This window comes from Tenebrio molitor, chromosome 9, assembly GCF_963966145.1.
Source record: "Tenebrio molitor chromosome 9, icTenMoli1.1, whole genome shotgun sequence".
NCBI classification, from domain to species: Eukaryota; Metazoa; Arthropoda; class Insecta; order Coleoptera; family Tenebrionidae; genus Tenebrio; species Tenebrio molitor.
Window position 1 is genome coordinate 6,571,341 of NC_091054.1, and position 17,246 is coordinate 6,588,586.

Consider the following 17,246-nt stretch of genomic DNA (forward strand, 5'->3'; position numbering starts at 1 on the left):
AGTTCAAAAACACTCTTTTAAAATGTAAAAAAGTGACAAATCTCTAGAAAGAACACCACACTGCTAATTGTTAACCCACCTAGCAATATATAAGCAGCAATTGCGATATGACGAAATGTTAAAGTTTTCGACTGAGCCAGTTCTTTAGATTTCAGTTTTTTGTCAATAGCAAAGTGGGCTTTCTTGATATGCAACTGAGGAATTCCTGCATTAAATAGTCTATTTGCTATTTCAACAAATCGATGGTAGAGCGGATGTCCCTTGGTAAAATACATAAATACAAAATCAATTGTGACCTTTTTGGGAACTCTAGCAATTAAAGGTGCAACGTACCCCATCGAGTACAACTTTTCTAATGCATACTTATACTCGACCCCTCGACATGTCATCGCAGCGTTCCTTTTCAACGCTACTTCCTTCAAAATCCAGTTCTTCTTCTTTTTCTTTACTATGGTACAATTAGCGACGTAACGACGGAAATACTCCTCGGACTCTTCGTAACTGGATTTGATGTGTTCAGAAGTGTAACACTTCAAATTCGACTCGACTATGTCTTGTAAGGAAGCAATTTGATGTTCGTGTGGGCGTTTTGTAAAAGTAGAAATCATAGCAGTTTTGAACGATGTGGAGAGCACAAGAAACACTAGTAATGCAACAGAACCCACAATTCTTGGTGCATCCTTTTGAATGTCGATGTTTCTGAGATTACTGTGTTCGAGGAGTATTTGGTAGTGCACCAGAAAAGCCAGAGATAAGTCGCGTTCTTTAAAGCGGTACCGGACAACACTTAAAAGTGTGATCAAGAGTAGAATTGACAACCATGTTATTGGGTCAAAGTTGCGATAAAATGATTCCCAAGAGCGCAAAGGGCGAGCTTTGGGGACCACCCAGAAGTAGTAGAAGTAGAAGTTGATCGGTACCAGATCAAAATCGAGGACGTGTTGAGCTGTGGCTTGATGGAGATTGAGTGCGAGAGACGCACTTCTTTTACGCAGGTGATCTACAAATATATTTGTTTTGGAATGCTTTTTGGAAAAACAACAAGAAACGCACCTAGAGTCAAGTTGAAAAAATCTTCTTGGGGATTTTCTATTAACGTCACTTCAAATTGTAATTTCTCTTTTATTTGTTTTATGTATTCGTAAAACATACCACCTATTTTGTTGTTTTGAACAACCAAGTAAGGAAACTCTTGAGAATATGCTGTTGCAATAGTGGTGTTGGTCCACACCAATGGTATTTTTTTGTCAAACAAGTCTGCTAAGTCCAAGTTGTGAATGTCACAGTGTTCCCAAATTTTAGTCGTAACATGCGTACTGTTAGTGTCTTCGTAATGGAAAGATTTGGAAGTTACTACATTGCCCTCTAGATCTAAGAGGACTGCACCATGTATGTAATGTTGTGACAGGTGGTGAAAATACAGGGTGTAGTTAGTAGATGTTGTAAAAATGATGTACTTAGCTCGTGAGTTGTAAATGTGAAATTGTCCCAAAAACTCCAATAAAAATTTCAGATTATTGTTCCTCTCAGCAATTATGTACAGATCTGGTTTTCTGTATTCAAAAAGCGTGAAATTTGTTTGGGAACTGTTTTGACGAACTACAGGAAGAAACATTTGTAGGTTTGTGTCGATCATGTAGATCAGTGGAAAAGGATTTGTGAATTTTCTCATAATCGTGTTGACACACTCGTTTGTTGAATAGTTTTTGTAAATTCTAGGTGTCCAGAAAAAACCTTCACTTACTGAAAATAGAATTAATAAACGGAAAAACAGTTGCAGTTTCATTCTACGCGGTAACATTACATATTACCCGAAATTTTCTTGCTTAATTACACTTTAGTTACTACAAGGGTAATTTTACCATTTCATTAATTTAATATTGATCACACCTGTTTAATGTAATTAGTTGACTAGGTCATCTATATCACGGGTATGGCCTTGGCCTAAAGAAAAATTTAAAAGGAAAAAAGTGTTATATAATAAAAAATGTATTTGTCAGTTAATTTATATAATATACAGTGAGCGGCAAAAGTATGGAATAAATTCATTAAAACTTAAACAAAATTTTTTTCAAAAAAATCTTTGAACAGGTCAGTTTTAGTTTATAAAAATACATGTTTTAGTATCAAAAAAAAAATCCAAGCAGTCATTTGTTTTCGAGTTATCACGTCATCGATAGTTTTTTTAAATGGAAACCCCCTATTTTTTTCTTAATTCTGATAGCCCTTTTAACTGTCTAAATGACAGTATAAAAATTTTGTTATCTTACATAAGAAAATTTTTGAGAAAAAAAAACTAGAAAACTAGATAAAACTAAAACAGGGGGAATTTCTTCATAAACTTGCTTATTGTCAACAAGCTGGGGGATGGCAAATCGAACATTTAATTCCATAATTTTAAATACTTACTAACACAGTTTTTGACTTGTTCGTTATAAAATTTATTTTTTCCAAATTTATAATTTTTTTTTCTCAAAAATTTCCTTATGTAAGGTAACAAAATTTTTATACTGACGTTTAGACAATTAAAAGGGCTATCAGAATCAAGAAAAAAAATAGGGGGTTTCCAAATAAAAAAATCGATGACGTCATAACTCGAAAACAAATGACTGTTTCGAATTTTATTTTGCATTAAAATATGTATTTTTATAAACTAAAATTGACCTGTCCAAAGATTTTTTTGAAAAAAATTTTGTTTCTTTTTTAATGAATTTATTCCATACTTTTGCCGCTCACTGTATACAGTGTGGGGCAAAAATATAGCAACAAATTTGGAAACATGATTTCAGAAGGTTTTCAAAGAACTCGCAACTCACTTCAATAGTAATAAGATCAATAATGGTAGTAATTTTTGAATAGTTCATCTCATTGGGGGAAGTTTTTTAACTTATAACAAGTGAATTTAAAAATGATCTGAATTGTAAAAATCTCGAATAATTCTAGTTTAGTAATAAATTTCTGAGAAAATAGTATATTATGCAGCAAGATTTATAAACGGCATTTTAGACACGAGTTTTATTAGGCAAGAGCGGAGCGAGTGTTTGATAAACGAGTGTCTAGAGGAGTTTATAAATTCGATAAAACTGTAAGTATGTATTCATTTCTGAGAAAAATCCTCGAAGAGGTGAACTCTGTTTTTAAGAAGTACATATTCTTCAGTACTTTACTTATGTTGACAGCTTTTCATCTCCTAATTATAACGTCATCAATATTTTTTTTAAATGACAACTCCCAATTTTTTCAAATTTTCTGATTGACCTTCGTACTAGCTAAACGATGAATGAAAAACATTGATACTTTACATAACAATTTTTTGAGAAAATGACATATTTCACTTTCAAAATTTAGTTTGATTTTTATTGTCAAAATTTTAATTGATCTCAAACAAAAACAAACATGTAAGGATCTAAGGTTAACAATAAAATGCAAAGCAAATGTTGAAATTGCCTGCCGCCAACCATTTAGCACTCACCAACACTTTGTACACTGCGCTCAATAATGTCAGGGCTTATTTATTCCGTTTCATGGTGAATTCTCTGCCGCAAATCTTCTAAATTGTTTGGTCTATTAAAATAAACCTTCGATTTTAACTAAACTCATAGAAAAAAAAATGTTTACCTTAAAAATTAAATAAAATTTTCGAATAAAAATTGTCATTTTCTCAAAGTAATTGTTATGTAAGATACCAATTTTTTTCACTCATCGTTTAGGTAGTACGAAGGTCTATCACAAAGTGGTTGTGGGACAACTTAGAAGACTAAAAGCAATTAAAAACAAATGTAACTCAAAAAATAAATGTCATTTTAATTTTTGACATCGAATTTTTTAAATATTTTTTCCGAGGTCTACATGAAGCCAGTAGCTCGTGGTTAAAATTTGGTCACGCATTTCAATAACACCCTGTATAGTGAATGTATTATTTAATAGGAGTGGAAAAATACATTATTTAAAATGTAAGTGAGTGCAACAAATATATTAGCAGTATTAGATAAATGGCGATAACAGCTGAAGATGACATAATCTATTCATCTCAAATAAATAGATAAGTACATTTAAAAATTTTTTATTGCAATAAATAATAATGTCATTGACATCGACTAAAATTGCAAATAGGGAAATTTGTTGTCGTTTGGTTAATTGTTGTGCTTTCTTTCAAATCTGTTTTTAATATTATACCTACATATTTTTTACAACACTTATTTTATGTTACTATATGATTTTATTGTAGGTAATTCTAAAACAGTTTGTTTTTAGTCTAAAGGAAAACCAATAAAAACAACTCATTGATTAAGTACATCGCGTGACCGTAGGCATTTGCAGCAATTATACAAAAAAATGACATTCTTTACGAAGATGTAATAGTTGTCAATGTGTGAGAATTGATGTCACTGTTCAAAAACTATTTAGCTAAAGTAGTGTCAATTGACTTCTATGGTTATTTTATATCGTCTCGATATGTCAATATGTACTCGTAGAACACACAAGTGTCAATACGAAAATGCTATCGAGAAATCAAATTAGATTAAGTTTTTTTGATATATGTACCTAACTAATAATAATAATGATAATCTCGACAAAAAAAAAACAGCACAACTAACATCTAGTCTTACAAATCGAATACGAAAGGCGACGAAAACGAAAATTTTACGAATTGAAAAGTTCCAAAATATTCAAGTGATGTTTTCTGGAACCAATTTAAACAAAATAACACAGTAAGAGAATGATAATGTGCTATTCTTAAAACTTTATTTAATACCACAAAGGTATCTTAATCTTAAAGCTTGCTGAATGTTCATAAAACAAGTAACGATTGTTCAGAAACTAAGCGATCTCGAGTAGCCTGTGCATTTTTTAACGAATCATGCTGTTGACGTTTTGTTCATATTCGCAAGTTTAATTTTAGGTTGTGAAGATTAAGTAACGACAAGCCAGTACCAAAACAATAAAAACACCAAACGTACTAGTTTTTGAACAGTCGTTACCTACATACTTTATCCAAAGTTATTTTATGGTTTCATTTAATATAAACTGAATGAAGTTTCTTGTCACAATAACACTGAAAGGAAAATAAGACCATTATAAAGCAATATTTATTTAAGAAATATTTATTGCGAAGTTAAAGAAAAGGAAGAAGAAAAATTCTCACTGCGGTGGTGAAATGATTCCAAAAACATTTTATTCACATTCAACGTGGAAACGCTGCAAGCATTCGGGGCACTTTTCCAGATTCCGCAATATTATCGGAAATTTTTGCATTATAAAACAAAGATTATGTTATTAATATATTAATATTTTATTCACATATTTCCTTCAAACTGAATTTCTGAAAAATAACATTGCATTTAACACCTTCACCAAAGCAAAATGACTATTTTAAGCTGAATATCAAAAAAGCTTTAACTTGAGAACACTTCTAGCAAGAAAACGACAGCACTGATTACTAATCCTGAAAAAAATACATAAAACGCAATGGAAATGTGTTCTAAGGTTAATGTTTTCGACCGGATTTTCTCAAAAAGTTTCAGTGTCTTGGCCAGCTTATAATTGACTACATTTCTGAAATATGTCGTGAAACCACCCGAATGCAATCTCCTGATGATTTCAGTGAAACGCTCAGACAACGGATATCCCTTCGTAAAATACACGTACACAAAATCGAATTTCACTTGTTTCGGAACGAGATGAACGGGACACTTTTTGAACCCTCTTTTAAAAAAATCGTTAGTGGCAAATCTAAATTTCAGAATCCTGGTCACGGTAGCTACGCTGTCCTCGGTGCCAACTTTGTACAACGTATTCCGCTGGTTGTCGTTTTCGTCCAGCAAATTGCACCCGGCCACAAATCTGGAATAAAATTCGTCCGCCGATTCGTACAGCGCCTTTATATCGTCAGCGACATAACACGAGAAGTTGTTCTTGATGATGTCTTCAAAACTGTCGATCGGATATTTGTAGGAAGTGACAGCGAACGACCTCAACATTTCGCTTTTGAAAATCGTCGAAATAACCAAAAACGAAAAGATCGAAGTTCCTGTCAAGATTCTAGTAGAGACCTTCAAGATTTTGACAATCCTCAAATTGCCAGATTCGAAGAGCAACTGGTAGTGCAACAAGAAGGAGTAGACCAGATCCTCGCTTTCCATGCAGTACCAAATCACAGTCAGCAGTACCAGAACGCAAAGAATCGACAACCAAACGCCCAGATCGAAATGGAAGACGAAAATCTTCCAGTACGAAGTCTGCACGTGGCGACCTGTCGGTACCACCCAGAAATAATGCGCCGCTAGATTCAACGGAGCTAAGTCAAATTTCAAGTGTTTCCTTGCATTGGTGGTCTGGAAATTGATCATGGCATGCTTGTGCCTCCACTGCAACATATCTGATACAAATATTGGACACACTGTATGCGAACAGCACACCTAACAGATCTGTATAATGGGTACCGTTCAGTACCGCCTTTCTCTCTTCTAAAGTGAGCCGAAACTGCAATTTTTCTTGGATTATTTTAAAGATTTCGTAGTTTTCTCCCTCGAGCCGTCCATTCTTATGGTACAGATAGGGAAAGTGTTCGGAGTAGATCGACGCGACTGTGCTGTTCCTCCACAACAAAGGAAAAGTTTTGTTGAACAAGACATCAACAGACAAAGATTTGGCACAGTCTTCCATAATAACAGGTCTGATGTAGTAGGTATTTGAATCTTCGTGCACAAACGGGTCGTAGGTTATTATATCGTTTTTGGAATTTACGAGCACCACGTTGTATATGAAGTACTTGGATAAAATTGTAAACACTTCTTCGTATCTAGTCGCTTCGGGCACAATCACTATGAATTTTGCTCTTGGGTTGAAAATTTGGGAGTTCTCTATTGAGGCAAGTACGGCTTTGAGAGGATTGTCTGCTATTACAGTTATGACGTAGATTGCTGTTGAAGAACCGTCGAATATCTTAAACTGCTCTGCTGAACTATTTTGGTAAACAACTGGAAGAGTCGTTCGTAGATTGGTGTCTACGAAGACAGTTAAATTTTCTGAATCGTAGTGTTTGCTCAAAATCTTGTTGAGACATTTATTTGTTGGATCAACAACATGGTCAACAACACTCAAAGAATAACCCGTCACTCTGCAGAACATCATCAAAAACTGAAACACCAGTTCTACATAAAATCTATGCATTTCCATTTCTAAAAATGTTCTTGACATCTAATCTATTTGTTTGTATGTCCAGAAGTTTATTTATACTCCCTTAAATATTTTATGTGCATTAAAAGCTATCAACTGGTCGTTTTATTCTGTTTTTGTCTGGTTGGTTGAAAACAAGCTAATTAGCAATGCACACACCTGGTGTTGACACCGAAAAGGTAAGAAATATGTTCAGGAAGTAAATCTTTTTGGAGATGAACAAATAAAAATGTATTGTCAATTAAAAAGAAATGTTTGAAGAGGAAAAAGACTCAAGATAGAGTAAGAGAAAAAGGAGAATGAATTAATGCTAGAAATTGACCACATCAAAGATCAATTGGAACATGTTGACAGCTAACCTAAAATTTAGAGCCAAAAAATGTTTTTTCATTCTTTGCAATGTTTTACATTAAAAACAGAACAACGTAACGATTCTTATTCTCAAAGCAAATATCTAAGGGCACCCTTTGTTGAAAACAAACCTGTTCTATTACGTCCTGATTTACATAAACAAATGTCATTCGTGTCAAACGGCGGGAAATTCAAACTTTACACTGTTCGAAACGGTTTAATTTTTCCAACGTCTACTCAGCTCAGGATTTCATTTGAACGGGCCATATTACATTAGTAAACAAGAAAAAAATTATAAAAAACTTCCTAAAAATTTGAAAATAATTTTTAAAATTGAAAGTTTCTATTGGTTCAAAAAATATGCTGTATTATGTGAATATTAGAGTAAATTGAAATGTTGTTTATTACCTTTAGCTTGAATACAATATTTAAGATACAAAAATATTTGGGTTTAATTTTCCACAATAACTCTCAAGCTTGTGCCAACATGGTACTACCAAAACTCACTTTAACACTTTTTCTCGATCCATACGTTGGCCATATTCGTCATTTAGAAGCTACACAACAAAGACATTATTTTTTACGGTTGGTGGCAACCTCCCAAAAGAAAACAACACAACTGAGAGCCAAACCTGCCAAAAACACATAAAAAGCAATGGAAATCTGTTCGAAAACCAGAGTGTTCGACCCAATCTTTTCATTAACTTTAAGAGCTTTGTCGATCTTGTAATCAACTTTGGTGCGAAAGTAGCTGCTGAAACCTGCAGAATACATCCGTGCTGCTGTTTCCAAAATGCGGTCATACAGCGGAAACCCCTTCGCGAGATACAAGTAAAGAAAATCAAATTTGACTTGACGACGAATCAGATGCATGGGTCTATCATCGTACCCCATTTCCAGCAACCTGTTGGCAGCGAATTTGATTTTCAAAAATCTGGAGATCGTCGCGACGTTCTGTTCCAGAGCTATCGTCAAGAGAATGTCTTGTTGGTCGTCGTGTTCGTCGATCAAGTGGCATTTCGAGACGTACCTCGAGTAGAGCTCGTCGACAGCCTCGTAGAGCAACTTCATGTCTTTGGCCACGTAACACAACAGGTTGTCTCTGATGATGTCGTCCAAACTGTCGATCAGGTACTCGTAGTCGTTGCGCGTCAGCGCAGACAACATCTTGCTTTTGAAGATGCTGGAAATGATCAAGAAGGCGGCCATCGAAGTACCTGTCAATATCCGAGTCGACAGTTTTTGGACATTGACGATTTCCAAATTTCCGGATTCGAAGAGCAGTTGGTAATGCAATAAAAACGAGTAGGACACGCTCTTTCGTTCCAAAAAGTGCCAAATGGATGTCAAGAAGATGAGAAAGAATAGAATCAAGAACCAGATGATGGGGTCGAAACCGGAGAGGAAAGTTCTCCAAAATGGTACTCGTTGTCCTTTTGGTACTATCCAGTAGAAGTGTGCCGCGATGTTGATTGGGATTAAGTCGAATTTCAAGTGGCTAAAGGTGTTGGTGGTTTGATGGTTTGCCACCATATAAGCGACTCTTCTCTGCAAGAGATCTGATACAAATTTTATCGAGACTGAATGGAAGGAACAAACCCAGGAGGTCGCTTCCATTGATATTTTTCTCTTCCAGGATTAGTGTGAATTGCAGATGGTCTTCAATCATTTTGACAAACTCGTAGTTTTCACCTTCAATACTTCCATTACGAAACAAGTAGGGAAAGTGTTTGGTGTAAGCCGACACAACTGTAGTATTCCTCCAATATTTTGGAAATGTCTTGTTGAATAACTCTCCAAGAGGAGAACCATCGCACCGACCCAAAACCTTTGGTTCTACCCCATCTGGTACAACGTTTTCGTAGACGAATGGGTCGTAAGTCACCAAGTTTTCATTTTGATCCAGGACCACCGCGTTGTAGATAAAATATCGTGCCAAATATTGGAAAATCTGGACGGTCGGAATCGACCCCTTTAAAATAATTATGAATCTAGCTCGTGAATTGAATGTTTCGATTTTTTGCAAAGAATCCAAAACCTTCCCTAGGTTTTCTCTAAGAGTTACCACATAAATCTGGGGTAACTGGTAATCAAAAATTTTGAAATCTTGGGTTGTACTGATTTGACGCATGATGGGGTAGGAGATGTGGACGTCTGGTGTGTCCACCAGGACAATTAAAATCCCAGGATGATAATATGTAGCAAGAATATTGTTAACGCAGTCACTGACACTACAAGTTTCACTTTCAACGTCACCCAATAATTGACCTTTGATGCCCAACAAAACAAGAAGAATCACGAAACATTCACTTAAATCCATTTGGGTCAATTTTTCCCTTATTTCTGTTCATTAGTGCTGGTTATGATTGGTATGGTTTACTTTCGTTCGTCATAAATAATTCACGAGTCTTGTGTGCTCAAAATATTCATACATTTTTAAAAAGTTTTTTTACAAAATAATTTATCAAACAAGTGGCATGTTTGAATCAAACAATTCGAATATGTTGTTTTGGTTATTAACAACAAGTTTAGGTTAATGAGAGCTGACGGGAAATTGGGGTGGTTTATAAATCATCAAGGGCGGAAACATAATTCTTACTCGTATAAATCATAAAATCCGGACGTTTTAATCGAGTTTCGATTTATTTTACCTCCAGTTTTTCATTCCAGCGTTTAAAGAACACATATTTCAGGGTTAATAAATTGTAATGATCAGGTTTCAGTATTTTATTGCACCGGGTGAGATAAGTTTTATCGTTGGTGCGAAAGCATCCACTTCTAATCAATTTAAAATTCTCAAAAAATTCAGGAATGATTGTGTATCACTCTAGAACAGTCTGTAAAAATTTCAAAATTTTTGATAAAACAGATAAAGATGTTGTTTTAATTCAATAACTGATGCTACATTAATTTACATAATTTTTCACTGAGAGTCCTTTCAAGCATTCAGGAAAAATTTGGAGTCATTGAAATCATGAAAACATCACCGGTTTTTGGTCAGTTCCACAAAAGAAGTTGACGTAGGTTTTTTATGATACTTAAGAATTACTAGAAAAATGGTCAACAGATGTTTCCCAACAATGAGATATTTATTTATGACACTGCAGTTGTAAATCTTGGTAATTTTTGGCTCTTAATGTTAAAATTGGAATAATTAAAAAACGAATCATTTTCTTTTGATGCGAATTTCGTAAATGTGTTTGAATTAATTGTGAATTATGAGCGTGTACGAAAAAAAAAATCTTTTGCTCAAAATCGATTTTTTAAATTTTATGGCTCTGAATTAAGTGATAAATGAAAATTGATTACACATATTTGAAGTCTTATATCAAGGGAATGTAACCCTAAAGTTTCTTAATTTTTACTAATTTTTTAATAGGGTTAATCGTGCTGACGATAAAACTTATCTCACCCGGTATATTGGTGGCAGTTTCTCTCAAATAATTGCAACAGATTAAATTTTGCTGAATTCTTTAATAAATATCATTATTACAATGTTTTAACATTATTATTAAATCGTCGGCAAGATACCTAGGTACTTGGTAGAGGTCTTGGATTCTCTCATGGGCTGTGACCTTGGAAATATCCGCTCGAAGATGGAGCGATAAACCAGTGAAAAATCTGTAAATCAAAACTGAAAACGTCGACTACTTTCAAATTCAAATATGTACATACAAATAGACGAGAAAGAGAGACGAAACTAACGTAACGAATGACGATGTTTTCCAGACGGTTTGTAGCGCCTACTTGAGACCGATACTCATCGTTTGCGCAGACATGACTCATAGCCCATGAGAAAATCCAAGACTTCTACTGTTGGCGATGCTTTATAAGAAAGCCAAAGAAAGGAAAAAACTGCACTCTGACCAAAAAAGATTTAATAAAAGAAAAGTCAGCAGAAAAGACTCCACATAAAAGAGTGCGATTTTTTTTTAAATTCTAGTTCTAATCAATAGTTCAGAAGCTACAGTACTCTTCATCCCCACTGGTTATAAAAATAGCAAATGGAAGTCTTAGCACCAAGAAGTACTCTCAAGGTTTAACCTTTTTTGAAAATAAAGTACCTACTCCTTAAATGAGATGCCATCAAACAAGCTAAGGGTACTAAGGGACTAAGGGATAAAATTGAAATTAGTAAAGAAAACGTTGAAGATAATAGATAGAAGAAATGTTGCCACCATCTTGTTTACAAGAAATAAAGAATAAGTAAAACATTGGAAGTACTATCTACGAAACGCTATATGGAAGAGAGATGAAACCAAGAAAGACTACACTATATTACGAGCTGTTCCTAATTTCAAAGAAAAACACAAGAGTAGCAACAGTATGCCCCGCCAAGAGTACATAGAAGGCGACCGACGTATGCTCAAACGTGATATCTTTTGAATACATTTTCTCGTTCCGTTTGAGATTTTTGTTAATTTTGTAAAACACCTGCTGGCGAAAAAGCATCGTGAAACCACTAGAATGCATCCTTCCTACCATTTCGAGAAAACTGTCATACAGAGGATAACCCTTGGTGACATAAATATACGTAAAATCAAATTTGACTTGCTTTTGGATGGGATGCATCGGAGTCTCTTTGAACCCCAGCTGGTACAACCTGTCGGCGGCAAATTTAAACATCAATATCCTCGATATAACCGCAGCGTTTTGCTTGAGGGCAATCTGTGTGAAAATGTCTTGATGGTTGTCATCCTCGTCGAGCAGAAAGCAATTGGAGACATATCTGGAATGGGAGTCGTTCGTGGACTGGTAGAACTCTTTCATGTCTTCCGTTACGTAACAGTCTAGATTGTTCGTGATGATGTCGTCCAAGCTGTCGATGGGGTACTCGTAAGAGTGAGTGGTGAAAGAGCGAAGCATCTCGCTTTTGAAAACGCTGGAGATTATCAGAAAAGAGAAGAGCGAAGCAGCTGTAAGAAAGCGAGTCGAAGTTTTGTGGATTTTGACCAGTCTCAAATTGGCAGATTCGAAGAACATTTGGTAGTGCAGGAGAATGGAATAAACCAGTTTTTTCTTCTCAGAGTAGTACCAAGTCACACTTGACAACACGAGAAAAAGTGTAATCAGTACCCAAGTAGGGAGATCGAAGTGGAAGAGAAATATTTTCCAGTAAGGTGTTGGTCTACCTTTTGGTACTATCCAAAAGTAGTGAGCTGCCAGGCTCATGGTACTCAAATCAAATTTGAAATATTTGGACCGACTGGTATCTCCATGGTTGAGCATCATGTGTTTCGCCCTTTGCTGCAACATATCTGACATAATTTATAAAATATACTGTATGTAAATCAGTACCCAACATGTCTACCGAAGTACCATTTTTTACGACACTTTTAATATCTTCTGATTTTACTTTAAATCCCAACCTTTCGGCCAACATTTTCGGAATTTGGTAATATTCCCCAACTACATCTCCATTTTCTACATACAAGTAAGGATAGAATTCAGAATATACAGCAAGTACTGTAGTATTCCTCCATAATGAAGGCATCGTCTTATTGAACAAATGGTCAGTTTGGGAAAATCGAAATTCGGAACATTTTCCCAACACTGTTGGTTCCACACCACTTGCAGAGGCGTCTTCGTACACGAAGGGGTCGTAAGTCACCAAATTTTCCTCCACGTCTAGTACGACTACATTATAAATAAAATATTCGGCTAATTTTTGAAATAGCATGTTGTACTCCACTTGTACCACCAGAACAATTAGGAATTTTGCTCTAGAGTTAAAAATGTCGAATTTTTCTAAATAATGTACCAGTTCTTCTAAATTCGCAGTTCTTAAAGTAATTACATACATTTCGGGCATTCTACGAATAAAAGTCGTATAATTTTTCTTCGGACTGTTCTGATAAACGCAAGGATGCGAAATTTGGAAGTCAGTGTCGATCAGGATTATCATAATTCCGGGATCGTAATATTTTGTTACGATTCTATTAACACATGTTGCCAAAGAATGCAATGGTTTTTCGTCGACTCCAATAATAATTTCGCATTTACATAAATACAAGATTGAAATTAGAAAGAGGTGTGATTGTAACTGGTAGCACAGAGGCATTTCCAAAAGTGATAAGTTTTTGTCCAAGACAACAAAAACAATAAGAGTAATTACGCATTCCACGGTATAAACAAAGCATTTTGGAAACTTATGTCGTAAACAATAATTACTTTTTGTTTTTGTTTATTTCCAGTGTAATGTGTACCGATAAATATTAGACCAGGCGAGCTATTTTTTTAATTAGTGAAACGTCAAAATCAGTTATATTTTAACGAAATATTCCAAAACAAAATCAATTTAGTTTTTAAAATAAATATTGTAAATGTTGTAAAATGCATTCACTTTGTTTTAACATAATGAGAGGCCATGGAAATTTTACATTTAATTTGGTAGTAAAGCTGTCTGTTGACTTAGGTTATGTTTTTTTTTTAATGTTGAGGTTATAAATAGCATCAATGTCTAGTGCATTGTTGTCAGATTTACTAGTTTGCAGTAGAAGAATACTCAGCATCCCGGAAAATTCAGCAACATGTTATGTTTATTTTGATAGGTCAGCATGTCAGGCACTTTAGTGACGGAAATCAAACAACGTTAATAAATAAAGCCTAGTCTCCCATTCTGTCAAAAAAACTAAATTTTTTCCATTATTAATTATTAAAGAAAAGAATAAAAATCAATAACGATTAACGAAAATATCATTCGATTTACTAATACAACCAAAAACAAGTAATGTACAGTCGATGGACAAATAAAACTGGGACAAAAATAACAATCACATAAGTCAAAATTTACAAATTTGCATCGTTTAATTACGGCTTTATCACAAATAGGTTAACTTTGGTATGACATATTATATAGACAATTCAATGGTCTGATTTACATAGATTAAATTTTAAGTGTCCCAGTTTTATTTGTCCACCGACCGTACTTTTTTTAAGGAAGATTAAAGAAGCAAAGATCACATTAATTTCCTAGTCATTTGTGGCTGTCGAAAATTGCTGTTTCATATCACTCTGATGAAAACAAATAAATTAAATGATTCGTATTCAGTTGAATAGTATCGGGTGTTTTTTAAAATTTCACCTCAAAGTTGGCGTTGAATATTCGATTGTGAACGCACCACTCGTGTAAAAACATAAGATTTAAACAGCTGATCAGTCCATCTCTAGTCCTTAGTGCGTTCACAACTGACTCTTCAATGCCAGCTTTGAGGTGCACTTTAAAAAAACACCCGACTTATTATTCCATGAGAAACGAAAGAAGGTTTTTTCCACGAAAATAAAATTTGCTGGACGAGCCGAAGGCGAGTGCATGTAATCATTTAAGTGGATAAAAACCTTTAAGTGATCCTATAGTCACATTTGAAACAATACTCCTTATAGATATTTATTAATGTTTCAAAAAATATTACCAAGGGTATAAAAATTAAAAGAAATTAATACATATTTTTGACTACTTTAGATTAGAACTTGCTGCTTCATAAATTACATTAAAAAAAGTTACGAAAACTGGATCCTATGTTAGGTGAATTACACAAACACAAAATTGCGCCATATTTAAAAGCACCCATAAAACAAATTCGCCTTTCTAAATATATTATCCATTAGTTGTTAATGTATCCATATAAATACCACACCAGAGAATCCTTCCCATTACATGAAATTCTTTTACGGCTAAAAAAGCGACTCACAATGAACATTCATAATTTTTTGAAGCTGACTTATCTGTTCCCTTTTACTATTGCCCACGTACTTATTCAAAATTTTGTGAGTGATGAAGATATTTTTGAAAAATGTGTAGATAAAATTTTAACTCTACATTATCATCCGGGTTCATTAATATACGCAGTGGACACAGCATTGAAAACTTCTTTCCCTGTGGTACGCCAGAACAGTTTAAAAGTATCTTTGCAACAATTTAAGCACGAGTTACCAAACACCTACGTCATAAATTTGCAAATGAAAAATATAACCGAAATGTTGGAGTTCTTGCAAGACTTCGAAATTTTCAATTCCCGTGCTAGATTCATCATCCTGAGTGGATCTTATCCACAAGAGGAAATATTTACAGCGCTGCCTAAATATTTCATCTACAATGCAGTTGTCATCGACAACGAAGGAAACTTATTCAGTTACGAACCATTTATCTTCGAAGATGTCACAGCTGCTGGTGTGCCACCGACGTTTTTGGGAAATTGCAAAACTTTTACTTTTAAGAAGACCATCTTGGACGTGAAAATTCCAAAGCTGTGGAGAAACACGACTGTACCGTCGTTAATAGCTTCTTTCTCAACAGGTAAACATTTAAAAGACCAGCGACCCGTAAATGTTGAGCGGGAAATTTGCCGCATAGTTGAAGAAAAGTTTAAATTTGGCTATGAAATAAAATTAACGTATCCTAAGACGTATGGTCATCAAAATGAAATATTAGGTTTGTTCGCAAAATGTTTTCTTGATTAGTGATTTATAAGTGTTTGTTTTAGACACGTTACAGAAAAGAAATTCATGTCTATCAATAACTCATCTGTTACTCACTGACAATCATAATGTTCTATTCGATCTAGTCCAACTAAATATTGTACATTACCGCTATTGGATAGTACCAAAAGCTCAACCTTTAGAATATTGGAAAATTATCTTGATGTGCTTTAACTTCAGTTTGTGGTTACTAATATTTTTCTCACTTTTTGCGTTAAGTTTGGTTTGGCATTACTCCGAAAAACAACCAGTTACAAGGTCACTAGAATTACATTATCAAATTCTTTTAGAATCCGGCAACTCTTACGTGTTGAGAATAAAAAAAATGTCATCTCGCCTTGTGGTCGCCGCTTCAATCTTAGGTTTCGGTGTCATTTCCACTCTTTACAAGAGCGAACTGATTCGACTATTTACAAGCTTCAATTATGAACATCAAATCGACTCTTTGGATGACATCGTAAAATACAACTTACCGTGTTATGACACCGCCGATTTAAGAGAGATGTATGATTCGTCGACAGAAATAGGCCAATACGCGAATCGTTGTGTGATTATCAATTCGGAAATTGAGCGGGAACGAATCCTCAGGAAAATAGTTTCTGGGGAAAAATTAGTGACAACTTTCAGGTGGAAATTTTACAACGGTGTTTTAGCTAAGTTTCGTTCACAAGGACTCACAAACCCTTTGTCTTACGCAGTTAAGAACAAAATTACGTTTTACAACGGTTATTTATATTTAACTAAAGGATATCCCCTGTACGATAATTTCGTTCAAACAATCAGACGCATACTTTCTTCTGGATTTGGAGAATTTTTCAAAAATCTACGTCATGCTGCATTTAGCAAACATCGAATCAAAATCCACGCGAATGCTTTGACATCCAATCAGTTTTTTGTCCAGTTCTTGATTTTATTAATTGGGCTAGGAATCAGCACGGTTGCGTTTCTGCTAGAACTCGTTGTTACTAAAATCCAGCCGACACCATAAATATGTTAAAAATATTTTACTGTATGGATGGAGAAACAAAAAAAAAATATTATGTAAAATTTTCCATATGGAATCTTGTCCACATTCTTAAAAACTAGCAAACACAGCTTCACAAATTTATTACTAAGAATAATTATGCTAAAAACAATGATTGTGTGTGTGCACGAATTTTTACTAAATTTATTATAGCACATCTTCAATTTTTTAGTGCACTTGCAAGTACAAAGTGTCTATAAAAGAACATAGGTAG

General features: G+C 34.4%; 1 protein-coding gene across 1 annotated transcript; it reads left to right on the forward strand.

Annotated features, from left to right (window-relative positions):
• Nucleotides 1-15,507: 15,507 nt before the first annotated feature.
• LOC138138553 (uncharacterized) lies at nt 15,508-16,996 on the forward strand. The gene is made up of 2 exons (XM_069058539.1): nt 15,508-15,826; nt 16,014-16,996. Exons 1-2 carry the CDS (start codon nt 15,508-15,510, stop codon nt 16,994-16,996), a joined length of 1,302 nt encoding a protein of 433 aa, XP_068914640.1.
• The last annotated feature ends 250 nt before the right edge of the window (nt 16,997-17,246 follow it).